Source organism: Pecten maximus, chromosome 4, assembly GCF_902652985.1.
Source record: "Pecten maximus chromosome 4, xPecMax1.1, whole genome shotgun sequence".
Classification (NCBI taxonomy): domain Eukaryota; kingdom Metazoa; phylum Mollusca; class Bivalvia; order Pectinida; family Pectinidae; genus Pecten; species Pecten maximus.
In genome coordinates this window covers 47,986,409-48,006,379 of record NC_047018.1, presented here as the reverse complement: position 1 = coordinate 48,006,379, position 19,971 = coordinate 47,986,409, and the positions used below count along the sequence as shown (strand labels likewise).

The 19,971-nt window shown below is 33.4% G+C and overlaps 2 protein-coding genes and 1 long non-coding RNA gene across 4 annotated transcripts in view; all 3 read left to right on the top strand.

Moving 5' to 3' along the window:
• The window catches only part of LOC117326593 (scavenger receptor class F member 1-like), a 33,996-nt gene extending 27,089 nt beyond the window's left edge, over nucleotides 1-6,907 (top strand). The window contains exons 10-15 of the mRNA XM_033883351.1: nucleotides 479-574; nucleotides 960-1,055; nucleotides 1,714-1,809; nucleotides 2,215-2,310; nucleotides 2,538-2,633; nucleotides 5,784-6,907. Of these exons, the coding sequence (XP_033739242.1) occupies nucleotides 479-574; nucleotides 960-1,055; nucleotides 1,714-1,809; nucleotides 2,215-2,310; nucleotides 2,538-2,633; nucleotides 5,784-6,010 (707 nt within the window). The 3' untranslated portion in view covers nucleotides 6,011-6,907. The remainder of the gene's footprint in view (nucleotides 1-478; nucleotides 575-959; nucleotides 1,056-1,713; nucleotides 1,810-2,214; nucleotides 2,311-2,537; nucleotides 2,634-5,783) is intronic.
• Nucleotides 6,908-7,418: 511 nt separating this feature from the next.
• Nucleotides 7,419-11,148, top strand: LOC117326301. Of its 2 annotated transcripts, none has more exons than XR_004532465.1 (4): nucleotides 7,419-7,605; nucleotides 8,073-8,113; nucleotides 8,501-8,593; nucleotides 9,406-11,148. It is a non-coding gene; the product is annotated as an uncharacterized LOC117326301 (long non-coding RNA). The 2 variants fall into 2 exon arrangements; XR_004532464.1 differs by having other exon boundaries at nucleotides 8,073-8,150.
• A 4,875-nt stretch (nucleotides 11,149-16,023) lies between these two features.
• LOC117326592 (cell death abnormality protein 1-like) overlaps nucleotides 16,024-19,971 on the top strand; it is a gene marked incomplete at its 5' end in the record, with an annotated part of 34,606 nt that continues 30,658 nt past the window's right edge. The window contains one exon of the mRNA XM_033883350.1: nucleotides 16,024-16,165. Within this exon, the coding sequence (XP_033739241.1) occupies nucleotides 16,024-16,165 (142 nt within the window). The remainder of the gene's footprint in view (nucleotides 16,166-19,971) is intronic.

Below are 19,971 nucleotides of genomic sequence, written 5' to 3'. Positions count from 1 at the left end.
AGCTGCTAAGCTACATATAGTTAGTTTTGGGCTTATATCTTACTTAAACATACAGCCTCTTTGTCTTAATATTGAAAAGTTTCAATATCTGCTGAGAAGGTTATTGATAGAATACGTGAGAATTATTTATATTATACATGAGAATTATTGATAGAACACATGAGAGTTATTTATATAATACATGAGAGTTATTTATATAATACATGAGAGTTATTGATATAATACATGAGAGTTATTGACAGAATATATGAGAGTTGTGGAATATAGCATATTCTGCATGCTTTATCATATATTAAAAAAATAATTGTCAGGTTGTGATCCCTATCTGTCGTCGTATTTAACCAGTTATGGTAATTAAGATTATAATACTGTGACATTCAAATGAGGACAAAACGATTATACACAATACAGCTTGTTATACAAACACAAAAATCAGGTCAAGTATCATTTACTATGGAGAGACACTGATATTTTACAGATTGTATTCCTGGAAAGCACGGTTCTAGCTGTGATCAGAACTGTCAAGGAAATTGTAAGGACATGCTGTGTGAACGGTTCACAGGATCATGTACAGGTGAGTTACTGTTTAATATAGATATTATATACCAATACAATATAACGGCTATGGCTGAATGATATTGCTGATATATCATAAGATCGAAGTAAGATCTTGCAAATTAAACAGACATAAAAAAAGATAGTATGTAAGTCCATGACGACTATTGGTACAGGGTATGGCTGACATAGTGGTCCTCTTTGGAAATAGCTATATTTTGCACTGATGATTGATGTATAAGATGATCAACCATGTGCCTGTGTGTGTCAAAATCACGTTTTAATATTTCGGGAGCATAGCATTTGTTCATTGTATCAAATAATTTGTCTTCGACAGAGTAACAATTACATTCTATAACTCGTGAAAATAAAAATGATAAAAAGTTGGATTCTTATGTTTTCAGAATGCGTTACTGGAAAGTACGGTAATGCATGTGATCAGGACTGTCCTGGAAATTGTAATGATACTTTGTGTAGAAGGGACTCCGGAGACTGTATAGGTGAGTTACACTTTATTATATTATATACTATTAATTGCGTCGACAAATGCATTAATATGCGTATCATTAATAAATGAAATATCAACGTTCGTTACAGCGAAGAATACATTGCACTACGTGACAAATGCTTATTAATCGAGAAACATCTTTATTATATTCAGTCAACAAATATTTAATTAAAACTAACAGCTTACATACAACGAGGAAAATTTATAGTATGGTTGTCCATCTTTAGATACCATACAACAAAAATTATTATTTTCCTTTGATATCCGTTTTTATAGATTGTGTTTCCCAGACGCACGGCAACAAATGTGAACTTAATTGTTCTTCAAATTGCGTGGATAGTCTATGTGAGAAGGATAAAGGGAACTGTCATATGGCGCAACAATTTTATACTTAAGATAATAGTATTGCATATTTAAACAGTGATACCAATGCAGGCCTTGCAGTCATGAACGTAAAGGAAATAAGCCAAAAAACAATTGTGCGGTTGTTAACCTTATCTGTCGTCGTATTTAACCAATTACGGTAATTAAGATGATAATAGTGTGACATTCAAATGACGAAAAAACGATAATACATAATACAGCTTGTCATACAAACACAAAAATCAGGTAAAGTATGATTTGCTATAGATGAACATGATATTTTACAGACTGTATTCCTGGAAAGCACGGTACTAACTGTGATCAGAACTGTACAGGGAATTGTAAGGACGAGCTGTGTGAACGGTACACAGGATCCTGTACAGGTGAGTTACTGTTTAATATAGATATTATACACCAATACAATATAACGACTATGGCTGAATGATATTGCTGATATATCATAAGATCGAAGTGAGTTCTTGCAATTAAACATAAAAAGGATAATATGTACGTCCATGACGACTATTGGTACAGGGTATGGTCCTCTTTGGAAATAACTATATGTCGTATTGATAATTGATGTATATGACTATCGAGCTTGTGTCTTTTTGTGTCAAAATCGCGTTTCAATACTTCGGGAGCATAGTATTTGTTCATTGTATCAATTAACCTGTGTTTGATATGCTAACAATTACATGTACATTTTATAACTCGTGAAAATAAAAAAGATAAAAAGTGACATCAGGCAAAAATAGATAATGATCAAATATTGATTCTTATGCTTTCAGAATGCGTTACTGGAAAGTACGGTAATGCATGCGATCAGGACTGTCCTCGAAATTGCCATGACACGTTGTGTAGAAGGGACTGCGGGGATTGTATAGGTGAGTAACAAATTATTATGTTAGATAGTGTTAAATGCCCAGACCGAGAAATTTGTAGTAGGTGATTATTATTAGATCAGGTTTTTATTCATCGCGAAATGGATTTTTATTGTATACTTCATTAACATTGCATTATTATGCGTATTTTTCAAGAAAAAATCGATATGGTAGTCCATGATTTAATGCCATCAATCAATAATTATTTTCTGCGGTTTTCCTTTTTAAAGATTGTGTTCCTCAGAAGTACGGCATTAGGTGTGATCATAATTGCTCTACAAATTGTCTGGAAAGTCTATGTCAGAAAGACAACGGGATCTGTTATGGTGAGAAACAACTCTATATTTTGAATAACATAGTTACATGATACACATGCAGGCCTCACAGGCAATCATCAGTATATATATAGGCTACATTTTTATATAAGCCGAAAACTGTATATTGTGTGCAACATTGAAACATCTAAGGCGCCTCAGACTGTCCAATATTTTACATATTAGGCAGTGTTTGGCTTATTTATTAAAACGCCACCCTCTTTGTGACCATGTTGATAAAAAGCAAAGTGTTGGATATGTATACATGTATATGTATGTTTGATGAGAAAATTGATTTGTGAATCAAACGTTCTGTAAAGGGTGCAATTATAGTACATCGGTGACATATAGTATATACACCTATATAACGGATATACTTGGATGGTATTGATATATAAAGTCTGTGTAACACGTTGATTTTTGTTTATTTTCATCTTAATTCTTTGTTTTGATACCAGTCCATTGCTGACATTGCTGTTTGCCCTTGTCTAGTATAATTATGTGCTCATTCAAAATCCTACCTTTAGCTGTCCAATAAGTTCAGCTACATGTAACTTATTGGACAGCTACAGGTATTTAAATTGATAGCTGTAGAAAACTTATTGAACAGTAGCAGGTAGCTTACTGGACAGCTACATGTAACTTATTGGACAGTTTTAGGTAACTTGCTGGATAGTTACATGTAACTTATTGGACAGCTACAGGTAACTTATAATATTGGATAGCTACAGGTATCTTATTGGACAGCTACAGGTAACTTACTTCATAGATACATGTAACTTATTGGACAGCTACATGTAACTTATTGGACAGCTACAGGTAACTTATTGGACAGCTACATGTAACTTATTGGACAGCTCCATGTAACATATTGAATAGCTACGTGTAACTTATTGGACAGCTACAGGTAACGTATTTGACAGCTACAGGTAACTTATTGGAAAGCTACATGTAACCAATTGGATAGATAAAGGTAACTTATCGGACAGCCACAGGTAACTTATTGGACAGCTTCATATAACTTATTGGATAGATACAGGTAACTTATTGGACAGATACCGGTACTTATTGGACAGCTACAGGTTACTTACTGGAAAGATATAGGTAACGTATTGGACAGCTCCAGGTAACTTATCGGAAAGCTATAGGTAACTTATTGGACAACTGCTGGTAACTTATCGGACAGCTACAGGTAACTTATTGGACAACTACTGGTAACTTATTGGACAACTACAGGTACTTATTGGACAGCTACAGGTTACTTACTGGAAAGCTATAGGTAACGTATTGGACAGCTCCAGGTAACTTATTGGACAGCTACAGATAGCTTATTGGACAACTACTGGTAACGTATCGGAAGGCTACTGGTAACTTATTAGACGGGTACAATTGTTGTCTATGATATTAGCTGAATAAAGTATGCATATAACAGTGGATGATATCACAGTTGTGTTCTTACTTTATGGCATTATTTGTTTTGAGCATTTGAGAACTTTCATTTAATGACGTAGAAATAAATTGAAGGTTATTGTATGTCTTTAAAAACTAATACAACTATTTATTTTACAGATATTTTAGAAACTTTTGCGTTATTACGCGAAACTAACGCGTAATATCGCGACACTTTCGCGTTATTGCGCGAAACCAACGCGTTATATCACGAATATATAAATATAGATATAAGAAGTATCGGCTACTTTTGAAGAGTATCGACATGAGACACAACAGTTTAGTGAGATTTTATTTTGAGCTTGGCCTATCCCAAGCTAAAATTTTGAGGTTTTTTTTTAGCAATATTTGATAAAGTTGTTCTAAGCAATTCAATACTTAAACGAATTTTGAAACGATAGTGTTTAACAATAAGGAAATAAGTTCTCTGATATATACGATGTGGCATTATTCATTCTCAATGAATTACAAAATTCTGGACAGAAAAAAACTTCGTTCTCGCCCACCTTTTTTACACTCAGTATATGATACTCTGAAACCATTTCATCGTCTTATGTAACCTGCTTCGCATAATAACGCACAAGTTTCGTGATATTATACAATTATCCACCTGTTTTCAGGAGAATATGATGATTTATAAACTCGAGAAAATGATGTTTCCCGAGGCCGAAGGTCATCGTATTCACCTGAAAACAGGTCGATAACTGCTTTAATATATGTCAAAACTGCAACATTTTCATATTACAGAATGATTATCATTACCTGTCATAGGATTGAATAAATAATAGTGATCGACTGGAGAAAAGTTCAAAATGACCATTAATAAGTCAAAGTCAGCAATTAATTTAGACTTCATTATTTATTATTGCTTAAAATTCAACAAAATGTAAATGCTAAAACATTTAAGTATTCAGTTTATTAAACTCTGTCCGGGAGCACATAACTACATGTATATGTAAGATAGTTGGAAATCCCCTTGTTACTATATTTGGGTGAGTAATCGCGTTGTTGGATTGTTATGTCACCCTGGATTTGACGTCACGGATTGCAGGAAAGTCCCTTGTTATTATACTCGGGTACGAACTCGAGTTATTGTTTGTTTATATCACTCTGTAGCGCGGATTCGGGGTTGATAATAATATTTGAGCAAAGTGAGAATGTTTAGAATTGGCTAATCAGGAAAGAGGAAAAATCACAGTATTATAATAATAGACGTTATTTTCGCGGAATAACGCGTTAGTTTCGCGTAATAACGCAAAAAAAATATACATTATTTTCTTCTACGAAAATGGTCCCAACCGGCTTTCGTAGACCTTACATATTTTTTACACAAAAATGTTTTTATTTCCAATTTTAATGGATTGCCTCTTCCAGAAAACAACATTTTGTTTTTTAACTGATGACCATGGGGAATCCTTAAATATTCTCTACATTGATTTATAACTTATAATTTGCAATATGGTGGCATATACAGCGAGAATATACATACTCTATACTATATATAGATAATTTAGTAATCATTTCATTGATACTTTAACAGTTTCTGCATCCTAAATCTTTGAGAAGCTAACAAATATTTATAACGAAGTTCTGAAAATAAAATCCCATTTTCACGTGATGTCCTTTGTTAAAGCAATACCACAAAGAAGTACTTGTCTCCGCATTTTCATCAATTTGATTCGCTATCAATTACGTCACACATTTTGTTGCTAGACTGTACTGCTGGATTTTACGGTACAAACTGTTTGATGACGTGCAATAGCAGGTGTGGTGAATGTGATCAGCAGAGCGGGAAATGCACGGGTAAGTTTATGTATAGCGTTGTTGGCGAAAATAATATATGTAAGAAATATATATATGTAAACAAAAGATCAATTCCTTATATGTCTTCAAGTTGTATTTACATGCCCCTCTTCAGCCAACCTTGTATTAATAGTTGAACTGATCGGTAACCAAATGTTGGTAAAACAAGTTAATGTATATATTGATGAACTTATAAAGTGCACCAATAGTTGATTGAGTTTTTATTGGATATATTATATCTTAGCACAAAGCAAACAATGATACCTGGAGAGGGAAAATAATATTTTGTACATGAATGATTTTACATGTAGGTTTTATTTTAGACAGGACAGGTAAGATATTCACATCGACATTACTTCACTGTATTAGCGAAATGACAGATACATAGTTAAACAAAACAGTCCAATACATAGACAAATAAAAATATACACAAATCTCTTAAGACGAATTATATTAATCAATTATAGAAATGTTATCAGGGCGTTGCGTCAGGTGGAAGCAACGAACACACATTCAAACAAAACATATCTACTACACAAATCAAACTAGATATACATACGATGACAATGAGGTTGTTTTACATTGTATTGTTTCGTCACGTGAATCACCTGTCATTTATCCGTGTAACCTGTGTTTGTCCTGTCTTGCGTACCTTGTTTGTCCTGTGGTAGTTAATGTGACGTTGAACATTTGCTTGTCTGGTGTGTATTGATGAAATATTAAAGTAACTATAGTGAGTTTGATGAATACCATGATCAGTAATATATATCGCATATCATATATATATATATCTCGGGTATCCTGCTTTTGAAATTGTATGTTAAAATCATACAGTCGTCTTATGCGCTCTATATGGCAACGAAAGTATTTATAATGATAAATTGCATTATTATTATTTTTTATCCATGGACGAATTCCATAGAATTTTTTTCTGTGATTAACGAGAGACAAATATTTTACCAAAAGCAATTTTTATCGATTGTTGTAATGAAACATTGTATATCTAAAACATAATTAACAATGCATTTTCTTATAAGATTCAAATAATAACATTATTTAATAAATTCCTCATGAAAAACGGCAATGTAGTTTGTTACAACTTGCCTTCAACGGTTACTCAGAATAACATGCTGACACTGTCGTCGACAAACACGTGTAATGTCAAAACAAACAACACTGCCAACAAATCGGCATCCAAAGTCGCTTTTCACGGCAGTCTGAACACAATGTTCAGTGGGAATATTCACGGTGGAACATTTCACATCTCCATAAACTCCCGCGAGGACGAGGATAAACACAAAGCAGTGAAAAGGCGCCGTACAATGGTTCTGTACGACAGCGACAGCGAATAGACATTTGTACAACGAAGCCTCCATTATCGCGCCAAGTGACGTCACGGCTTCGTCACATCAAAAACAGTCGCTCATGAACTTTCAAACTAAAATATTTTCCTCATTGTTTCAAACACCAAGGACAATTTATCTATTATAGATTAAATGAAAAAATGCTGAAATTTTGTTTTGAGACGTGTATTTAGTAATACCACGCAGATATACTGTGTATTTCCCAGAGTTGCCTTTTTTGTTCATTGATTACACAAATACTTTATCTACATGTTGTATCATCACAAAATACTAAAACAATGTTGTTTCTATTGAGCCTGTGTTCTACCGGGCTTTGAGGAGTCTGTACTTCGTCGGAAGACTACATTAACCGTGGGATCTTTGACAAGGTTTGTCTTGAGAATATTTATAGATTCTAATTGAAAAGAAATAATTTACATTATATTGAAATACGATTGTATTTTTAAAATTAAATTCATATCAATTGTTTGTGAATAATGATATTTAAGTCGAGGCATCTACAGGAATATGAAGCATAATGTATCTAAATTATACGAGTTATTTCCCGAAACGATAAAATTTGGTTTACATGAGGTATATTTACAGCCAACCCTGTGAAACTCTTAATAATTAATTCCATCAATGTATCATTGTTATACGATTACCATCTTTAATTTTTTTAATTTCATGAAATATGTCATTTTCATTAATAATTTGATATAAATTAATTATGTGATTTCCATTAATATTTGATTTTCAATAATATTTAAGATTTTATCAGTTGTTTGATTTTTATTAACGATTTATTTATTTTTTCCGGGATATATTCACCTCACGATTGCTTTTCATATTGCAGACTACGTTAAATACCGGGAATTCCTGTATCTGAACGAAAAGGTACTGATGTCCACACGGATAAAGATGTACTTCTTCGGTAAATAATAATGTAGAAGCTGTGGATGTTATATTTATCAACGGTATTAAATCTGTATAGAGTAATCAATATAATACAAAATTTCCATTAGATTTCTTCAACTTTGTTCTCGTACGCGACATAAAGTTCCAACCAATAACGGTTTTCAAATATAGAACATGGTTTCCGAACTATGAATTGTTGACGTTATAACTTAACTATTTAACACACCGTGCTGTATACACTACTTATAACTTCAATAATGCTATTGTTGTTGTTAAGATCTTTGCAGGGTGAAACAGTTAACTACAAATAACATTCGGTACACTGTTCTTACCATTATGTACATATTATGCCGTCGTCTGTTTTAGTCGACGGATGATACTGGCACTTTTTGGTGAATTATTGGCGTGGAGGGATATAGGATTGTAACCATCACATGTGCACCAGTGACCTGCCAATTGGTATGTAAAAGTATATACAAGGTATTACTAGGGGAAACTGAACTATTCTTCCAATATCACACAGCTTTAATGGAATTATATGATTCAATCTACTACGTGTCACATTTCATAATATACACATGTATTTGGCATTCTTTCTAGTCAGTTATTATGAATTATGCAATATGTTGGTATATATAGGGTATTTCACCTCCAGATGAAAATTTCGAGATATTTCCGACCTTGTTTGGAGTTACCTCCTTTTTTCTTCTCGGGCCCCAGGGTTTAACCAGTACGTTTGTAAGTTAATTCCTCGTACAAAATTCGAGGTTTGTTTTTGAAGTTGAGGGTCGTGCATGTATATCCAAGGTGTTTGCCATCATAACGATCTAATAACATGTTCTTACTTGCTGTTAGGCGTGGCTGATAGCCATGACAGTTAGATATGTTTAGGATTTGATTTGCAGAAAAAGAAATGTTTACGAATGATTATTTGTAACTATGTATCGTACCGGCATACGGCTGCAATTATATTGGATGCAAACGCATGCGCAGCATGTTTGTTTACATAAAAAAATCCGACACAAGTTTAAGTGGCAGCTATTTTTTATATTGATAACAAGCCGTCTCTCACCTCTTCCTCCATATCTTGTTTTTATTTTATAGAAAATTATTATCATTTAATGGATATATTTGAATGATATCTTATGTCATCTCTGTGCTTACTGAATGAGGCGCAATTAAGTTGATCCCCATCTTTGTATAAATGGATTAACATATTTTTTATTTCATCTAATGTAACAGACACCTTAGCAATTTTATTTTATTTTCAGTTAATTACTGGGTATGAAATAATGTGTGGTGATCAAAATAACCGAGTTAAAGGAAGGATCAAGAACAGTTAATTTCAACACAGATAACAAACGTGGATTACTTCCGAGTTGAGAGGGTAACAAAATAAAACATATTCCTAAACATATTTCATAAAATTTCATTATGAAATGTTGCCCATGAATTCATTATTATGACCCATAATATTGCATAATCAACAACAGACATTGAAAGATTTGTATTCCGTAAAATGTCATACATCGATATGAACTATTAAAATCACGTTATTCGATTTTGTTATGAAAAAAAAAGTAAAAAAAGGTTGTCATACTAATGTTTGTCATTAATTTCTCATAATTTTGTATTTTGTCAGTGTACGACAAGACTATTCAACTGTTGTGACAAATTATTAATATTGTATATTGTTTTAACAATTTCGAGCTAACAAATGCATATGAAGATTCCACTTGGTCTTTATCGGATGTATTTTGTCACATATAAATGTCAATCGAAGTTTGTCCCTTTTCACTATTGCAGTTTATGTGTTGGGAATATGACATTGAATGATCTTTTTCATTTATACGTTTGATGTTTCCATTGAACATACTCATGGAGTAGCTGTAACAATTCATAATCAAGTATCTGAAGCACTTACAAATAAAACACTCCTTAACATAACAAACATAACCTCTTATCAGCATCATGTAGGTATAATCATGGAAATGAAAATGCTCAATCCTATATGTTGGAATGTCCACTTCAAATCATATGACAAATAGGTATATTGACTCGTGATCTCTTTAATCTACATAACCTTCTGAATGACTGTTTAATGTATATTCCTAATATAAACATATTTATTTATTGTTTAACGTATAGCTGGATACAGATAAAACGATTTGATATGTTATATCCCTCAAAACTTAAACATTATAAATGGCACTTAACTTTTGGTTGAATGAAACCATGAAGCTAAACTATATCACGATGTTTACTATAATGAAACAACGATATTAATTTTTGACTGACTTGATTGGATTGGATATTGTTACGTGACAACAAGTGTTTTGTACATTACAATGTTTATTTATAACAATGCTGATTATATCATATTAGTGAAGTCCAAACATTTACTAAAATTTATCCTACATTAAAAAAAAATCTCCTTATATGAAATGCCATGAAATACAGATTTGCTGATGAATTGTCATGACTCTCTATATATTATACGGATGCTGTTATTTTTAGTTAAAGAAGTCGCAAGTGACCAATTCTAATAGCATTTTATCCGTCGTCATGTGTCGTGCATCGTCAGTTCGTAAACAGGTTACCTCTTCAACTTCTCTCAGAGACACATGCAACTATAACGCTATAACTAAATGAATGTTTTGAGTATTAATTCATGACTAGAGACCAGCCAAAGCTTGTTAAATTGCTGGTTTCCACCCTCTAAGGTCCTAAGTGAACAAAATTGACGTTTTCAACTGGGATTGAATGAACATATACTGTAGTTTACAGCGCATCATTTGTTGAAATGTCATTTGAAATCATTCGAACTTGTTTGAAATGATCAGAATTGGATTGCAGTTTGATGGTATACACTAGGCTGACTGACATCCACGACCTGATGTACAGGGTTGAAATGGGTCAAATTGGCTGAAATATGTAAAAACGTAGGTGACCGTTCAGGTCATGGACCTCTTGTACACTTGTGCACTACAATTAATAAAGTTTATATTTCTTAATGTTTCTATTGTTAGTTCCTTTATTCAAATGTAGATGTACGTTTTCGGCAATAAGAATTTGTATTGGTGTGAAGTTACATCTTGGCAGCTCATCCGCTTTGCACTTTCATGTTTACAAAAACATTGTAAAAATTAGCAATATCTGTTGCTTGTCATTCGCTGTATATATCGGATTTAAAGTAAAGGTTGATGGAAGACGCACGAGAGATAGAACCCGAAAACAGCAGATCATATGAAGGCAATAGTTAACTACAAAAAACAGCAAATACACGTTATTGTATATTTGAGTTCTGTATTTAGTGACACTGACACATGTATATCACATGGGAAATTATCAATAGTACCGGATATAGCTTCTATGTTATGCAATAGAAACTGTTGATGAATAATTACTTTAGTCAAAACTAATAAAATCAAAGTGTATATGTTAATCAGGATTAACTCATAACATTCCATAAAAATATGCATTGTAACTTGCATCAAGATATGTCGGTAGCTGAGTTTGACAAAGTCATCTTCAACGTTCTAGTGGTTTATTTTGTCTCGATTACTATTAAGATTCCTCTCGTTGATCCTTTACAGGTATGCAGACCTGTTGTAATAAGAAAGGTCTGGTAACTAAGCGTACTGATACCCCTTAGAAAAACACGGAATAGGCTGTTAGAATATCAGTAAACTTATCGGCAATATTTTCTCACAAACACTCCGTTTTAATTGACATATTCCAATAATTTGTACAGTAATGATAAAACGGGTTTTTTTTTTAAAATGAATATTACGAGAGAAATGTGATTTTGTTTGAAAGTTAAAAATAAGTGAGTGTTATTCGATAAACGAAAAAAAGGAGTGCAATTACATTTAATTGACAGACAACTGTCGTCAATACGATCATGACAATGCAAATAAAAGACTTTAGATATCTGAATTTGGTTTACTAGCGACTTATAGGAAAATTCAACTTAGAATGTAAATAAAAAAACTTCTTTTCACTTTTTGAAATACCAGACTTCTATAAAAGGAGTTGCTTTCCTGTATTATAAGTAATTGTCAGAATATGCATGTGGGAACAAACATAGTACTGTGACATGCGAGCTATATCTCAATTATAATCTCTGACAGTGAGTTGTTAGATATTACAATGGTGCAATCTAAACGCACATTAAATACCAAGTAACGAAATTAAATATCTAGACCGCAAGCTAAACATTGTTTATGCAGGCCTACTGAAAACAGACGTGTACCTGTTGTAAGATTGTATTACAGGGTAATATTACGTTCACATACATGTAGGTGTTGGGTTAAATCGCTGTTTCAGACATGTTTGTATAGCCATAACGAAATAATCTTTTCCAAACCTTTATTTGATCTTTCTCCTTGAGCGATTTCCATGTTACTTCCTTGTTGATGGGGAGTCCCCATTAAGCTCAGAAATGGCGACGAGGAGTATATTGTTAAGAGGTGGGATCACAGTCATTTTCTTCATATTCAATACCGCTTCATCTGAAAGTAAGTACTTGATATGTAAACTGAAATTAGGAGAAGGCTGCCTACATTATGTACATGTAGATTTGCATTAACTTCTTGATTAGAGAAAGAAGTATATACAAACAAATATTCATATATACAAAATAATATGAAATAGGTTATATAAGAGCATACACAAAAATAACACACGTACTCACTCGACTCTATAACACATTACACGGATGAATCTATATCCCCTACTTAATTAATGAATTATCGTTTTTCTCTTTAACTCAGATTTTATTTATCCTGCGTAACCGTGTTATGACATAGTCTTTTCCTCAAGTCGCACGACGCTTTTGTTGTTAGTTCTAGTTCGTTTCAATGATTTTCATATGTAAAGCACTTAGTAGGTAGTGGATTATTTATATTATCTTGTCCCTAAAGTCTCATCACTGTTACATAGGGTAAAGGACTTCCAGACTCATCACAATAATCTATAAGGTTCAGGTGACGGAGTTCATATGTACTACAAAGCCTTTCGATATTCTCTTCGAAAGTATATACGGTAATACACATATCGTTTGACTTTATATGACTATATATTTATCATACCTAGCACTTCCTACACATACTATTTTGAAGATACCGCTAACTATTTAACACTCTGATCAAATACACAATGGCATATAGCATTAACACTTTACATGTTTTCTGAGTACACAACTCTCCAAGCACACTAAACTTCGCACCACACAGCTCTTGAGCACAAAGTTTCCAAACACATGGTCATTAAGCACAACTTCCAAGCACACAACTCCAGAAAACCACCTCCTGGACCATAGCACACAGCTTATGTCTATACTGCATTCATGCAGTTTGTATACAGCTTCCCACGTTTATGTCACACAAGACTGTCCTTCAATGGTGGCTACTTGAGGGTATACAGCCATACTAGGCTATTGAAGCACTTAGCTCCCTCTGTATTTCAGGGGCAGTATGCCTCTTGACAAGGTGACAAGTCTGGTCGCTGTCTCCTGCTGAAATGGCCGCACATACAGGTAAACTTACCTGAGAAACATGCTTTACGCTACAGTGACCTTACTTTGGGTTTAGGATTAGACTCACAGGTAATAAAATAGGGCAAACTAAACTGTGGAAATCAAACCCTTGGATACAATTTAATCATTGTATATGATTGACTACACATACCATGATATGCACAGATATGAGAACTTTTTGACAATCACCGTATAGAGTAAAGTGTTATATATTATAATGGTACAATCCGAATGCACATTTAACATATCTAAACAAAGATCAGATAACATAGTGTCATAAACAGACAACCCTGAACAATCAGGCCAATCTAATACAACTTCATAATATTCAAAATAGTCAGTTTTTATTATGGCAATTTTCATAAGAACATTCGAACTTTAAAGTCAAAGCAGAAATCAAAGTCATTGTTAAATCGACAGACTTGAAGAAGGAAACGAGTTTTACCAGCAGGATTAATAATTTCCGGAGTGTTAGCAGATATATCATGCATACATTCTATCATGTAATACATTGAAATACAAATACACTCCAGTTGTTTACTTTACATAAATAATACATTGAACCTATTCACAAGTCCCTTTCAAGATGCAACCAACGATAATGTGTAATGGCAATGATATATATCACCATGGAAACATATATATCGGTATAGCATTAATCATTGTCATCGGCCCGACAGTAACAATACGTTCTATATAATTTCATATACCGTCATGAAGTATATAGAAACTTGATACATTAATATGAAGAAAATACTTGATTTTTACCTATTCTGATGGTTCATTGATATGGTCATTTCAGCTATCTAGTCAAATAGCTAGGTTTTGTGACTGTGTGGTTGAGTGGCGTGTCTATGTACATAAGTTAAGCAACGTCGAGCGTGGTCAGCTTTTGCATGGGTGACCGCTCCGTTGTACTCCCAGTGCACGCTACACTAGGAGAAACTTTGCATAATGGGGTCTCCTCAGGATGACATTTTAGATTAATCATAATACTATTTGCAGAATCTTGGAAATGTGCGAAATAGCATGGCTAGGGTGGATAGCTTGCATAATCTGTCAATCTGTTTCAAGTTATCTCGCCCAATGAATCATATACCTTTATACATGTTCCGAAATGGTTAGCTTAAGATGCATTATGTGATGAATGGATGAGATCGATGACATCGAAAAATCGACAATTCGCCCTGAAAGGGAAATATTGAGATAGCAAAGGTCACCAGAACGTGACCCCTCTTGAGATGTCGTTAAATGTTCATGTAACGTAGTGAGAATGAGCATCTATATTTCAATTAGATTTAAAATATGAATATAAAAGATTGTAAATGTTGCTTCCTTGTTGATTAGTCGTAATCAAACTCAGAATGACGACGAGAAAGATATCAGTGTGAAGGATAAGATCGTGTCCCGTTCTTCATATATAATACTGCCAGATCTGAAAGTAAGTACTTAAAATACAAACTGTAACGAATTAATACAAAATAACGTACAAGTAGATAGCTGATATTACTGAATGTATGAAAAATTAGTTTACTTCCTGATTGGAGAGGTCAATAATAATTTTTTAATTTTTAATATTATGTTTCGTAACAGCCAACAATGATCATTTCCGTGATCGCCAGATCTCTCATTGTGTAATTATTTACACAGTAATGGATGTTCGATATTTTAGTTGTATTGCATTTTAGTTAAAATATTAGTTTATTTAGGCACGGTTGGTAGATCTTTAATACATTTAAATAATAATGTTTCACATTTGTTTGTATTGGTTTTGTTATCTATTTGTTGTCTTGATACATTTCGATGATAGAGCTACCACATAAGGGAAATAAACTTTACATTGACAATATCCCTGGAACTATTCAGTAGCGCTATCCATGGAATAGAAGAAACTCACTGAGAATTTAAACATGAACGGGGGCATATAACATTTCTCTCCTCGCCATCTTTTGTTTCTATATAACAATATGAAAAAGTAATAAAAAACCATCTAAACGAATAGTAGATGAATGATTTGAGAATGTCTTGTATGCATTTTAAATATGACGTGAATTGATACGGGAGGTAATATTCATATGCCAGTTATTTGCATTAAGTTACCAAAATAGTCGGATATCGTCAATGCAATGAGGAGAATACATATAGAAGGAAGAACAATTATCATATTGGAATTTCGGTTGAGAAAAATGATCACATATTCAAGGCAAGGGGTGATAATATGATTAGAAATGTCAGAACCATCGTTAATTTCAATTCATATGGTATGAACTAATACTTCATTTATTGCAGGTAACGTCGCCTTAAACAAAGTAACAGAACAAAGTAGTGACTACGGGGGCGGTAAACATGTATAGCCAGTAACGTTGTGGATAACTGTACAGACTTCGATGCTGGTTGTTGTACACATACTGCGGACGGTCAAAACACGGCCTGGTGGCGTGTTGATCTGGGAGAGTTGATGACCATTACTAGGATCAAAATATATTACAGAGGTAAGTGTAGTGTCTCCATCGAAAATGTTATGATTTAATATTAGATGACCCTCATTATCAAACTCATTTAAACAATACATTATTTTATAATGGTAACTTAATAAGGGAAATACCTAATTGTTATCACTAAGACATAAATAATATTTGTACTTTAAATTATAGAATAATGATGTATCCCTATTATGGTGGCATATTTCTTTCTGCCATCGTGTTATTTTAAGTCGCGTTACCTTTAACACGACTTGTCGAGATAATGATACCGACAAGTCGTGTTATGAAATTATATTTTAAATTTATCCGACAAAAACAAGTTTTGTTTTGCAGATACTCCATATATATTTTAATGGTGAAAAATAGTTTTGAATTGATACTGATGACTTTCAAGTTTCTTTATAACAATTAACAAGTTATTGATTTGCACAGGCATTTAACTTAAATGTCATAATGTTTAGGGTCACAAGAGCCGAAAAAATAGGGTGGGTAGATTGGTATTTTTACATATGTATCATTTGATCATTAACATTCCTTTGTAGAACACATTATATGGTTCATTTTGTGGATATAAATTGTGTTTCTTCAGATTTTGATTGGAATTGAATTTTTACTGAACATTAACTTTTGTTTTAATTTTCTTCAAATGTGTTTTGTAAATTCTTTCCATACCTTGAGATTAGCTTTAAAAAATAAATAAAAACATACTTTTCACCATTTTAGATAAATAATAAGAATGTGAGTATATTATTGAGGTAGTACTGTACAGTAAGGAAATACAATTGAAGGATAATTTAGTTATGGTGGACTCCGTTTTAGAATTTTGAATATTGATCAAACATAATTTGTACTCTGTCCAAGGTTTTTTTTGACAATATTCAGATCTGAAGTATTATTAATTAATCATTTCAAGCCAAATTGTTGAGCTGATATATCCATGTCTGAGTGTAAAGCCCGAGACGGCTGGGTGTCTATAACTTATCTCGACAACGTAAGTAGATGGCATATCAGGGCAAAAGTACATTTTAGGTCGAGATCCGCGACAACATAACTTGACCGGTCTTGATCAATTATCGTGTTAAAGTAACGCGGCCTAAAATAACACGATGGCAGAAATATGCCACCATACCCTATATATCATTTAAAGTAAAATATAAAGAAATCTTCGGTCTCCAGACAATAGTTGTAACAGTAGAGGTTATCGATGTTATAGCGGAACCGCCATGGTACCTCAAGAATGAAAAAAAAAACAGGTGGAAATATAAACAAGCTTTAGATTTGAGACCATTGAAAAGTACAAGAGTATGAAACTTCGGTCGCGTCGACAATACCATATAAATCTAGGTTAAATTTAAGCATGTGAAATTCTTAATATGAGAACTTCGTAAACAATGAATCAAAAAGCTAACATCGAACATCTCTGGTTTCATTTGGCAGCACACAATATGATATTTCCAACTGAGATATTTTTGTTCGTTAGAATTCAACAACCGTCACGGTTATCATGATAACAAGTCCTTAAACATTGATTCAACTGGAATATATAAGTATTGTAGGTATTGGAAGCTGGGATATATTAGTATTATAGGTATTGGAAGCTGGGATATATTAGTATTGTAGGTATAGGAAGCTGAGATATATTAGTATTGTAGGTATTGGAGGCTGGGATATATTAGTATTGTAGGTATAGGAGGCTGGGATATATTAGTATTGTAGGTATTGGAGGCTGGGATATATTAGTATTGTAGGTAAAGGAGGCTGGGATATATTAGTATTGTAGGTATTGGAGGCTGGGATATATTAGTATTGTAGGTATTGGAGGCTGGGATATATTAGTATTGTAGGTATTGGAGGCTGGGATATATTAGTATTGTAGGTATTGGAGGCTGGGATATATTAGTATTGTAGGTATTGGAGACTGAGATATATTAGTATTGTAGGTATTGGAGGCTGGGATATATTAGTATTGTAGGTATTGGAAGCTGGGATATATTAGTATTGTAGGTATTGGAAGCTGGGATATATTAGTATTGTAGGTATTGGAGGCTGGGATATATAAGTATTGTAGGTATTGGAAGCTGGGATATATTAGTATTGTAGGTATTGGAGGCTGGGATATATTAGTATTGTAGGTATTGGAAGCTGGGATATATTAGTATTGTAGGTATTGGAGGCTGGGATATATTAGTATTGTAGGTATTGGAAGCTGGGATATATTAGTATTGTAGGTATTGGAGGCTGGGATATATTAGTATTGTAGGTATTGGAAGCTGGGATATATTAGTATTGTAGGTATTGGAGGCTGGGATATATAAGTATTGTAGGTATAGGAGGCTGGGATATATTAGTATTGTAGGTATTGGAAGCTGGGATATATTAGTATTGTAGGTATAGGAGGCTGGGATATGTTAGTATTGTAGGTATTGGAGGCTGGGATATATTAGTATTGTAGGTATTGGAGACTGGGATATATTAGTATTGTAGGTATTGGAAGCTGGGATATATTAGTATTGTAGGTATTGGAGGCTGGGATATATTAGTATTGTAGTTATTGGAGGCTGGGATATATTAGTATTGTAGGTATTGGAAGCTGGGATATATTAGTATTGTAGGTATTGGAGACTGAGATATATTAGTATTGTAGGTATTGGAAGCTGGGATATATTAGTATTGTAGGTATTGGAAGCTGAGATATATTAGTATTGTAGGTATTGGAGGCTGGGATATATTAGTATTGTAGGTATAGGAGGCTGGGATATATTAGTATTGTAGGTATTGGAAGCTGGGATATATTAGTATTGTAGGTATAGGAGGCTGGGATATATTAGTATTGTAGGTATTGGAGGCTGGGATATATTAGTATTGTAGGTATTGGAGGCTGGGATATATTAGTATTGTAGGTATTGGAGGCTGGGATATATTAGTATTGTAGGTATTGGAAGCTGGGATATATTAGTATTGTAGGTATTGGAGGCTGGGATATATTAGTATTGTAGGTATTGGAGGCTGGGATATATTAGTATTGTAGGTATTGGAGGCTGGGATATATTAGTATTGTAGGTATTGGAGACTGAGATATATTAGTATTGTAGGTATTGGAGGCTGGGATATATTAGTATTGTAGGTATTGGAAGCTGGGATATATTAGTATTGTAGGTATTGGAAGCTGGGATATATTAGTATTGTAGGTATTGGAAGCTGGGATATATTAGTATTGTAGGTATTGGAGGCTGGGATATATAAGTATTTTAGGTATTGGAAGCTGGGATATATTAGTATTGTAGGTATTGGAGGCTGGGATATATTAGTATTGTAGGTATTGGAAGCTGGGATATATTAGTATTGTAGGTATTGGAAGCTGGGATATATTAGTATTGTAGGTATTGGAAGCTGGGATATATTAGTATTGTAGGTATTGGAGGCTGGGATATATTAGTATTGTAGGTATTGGAAGCTGGGATATATTAGTATTGTAGGTATTGGAGGCTGGGATATATAAGTATTGTAGGTATAGGAGGCTGGGATATATTAGTATTGTAGGTATTGGAAGCTGGGATATATTAGTATTGTAGGTATAGGAGGCTGGGATATGTTAGTATTGTAGGTATTGGAGGCTGGGATGTATTAGTATTGTAGGTATTGGAGGCTGGGATATATTAGTATTGTAGGTATTGGAGACTGGGATATATTAGTATTGTAGGTAATGGAAGCTGGGATATATTAGTATTATAGGTATTGGAGGCTGGGATATATTAGTATTGTAGTTATTGGAGGCTGGGATATATTAGTATTGTAGGTATTGGAATCTGGGATAT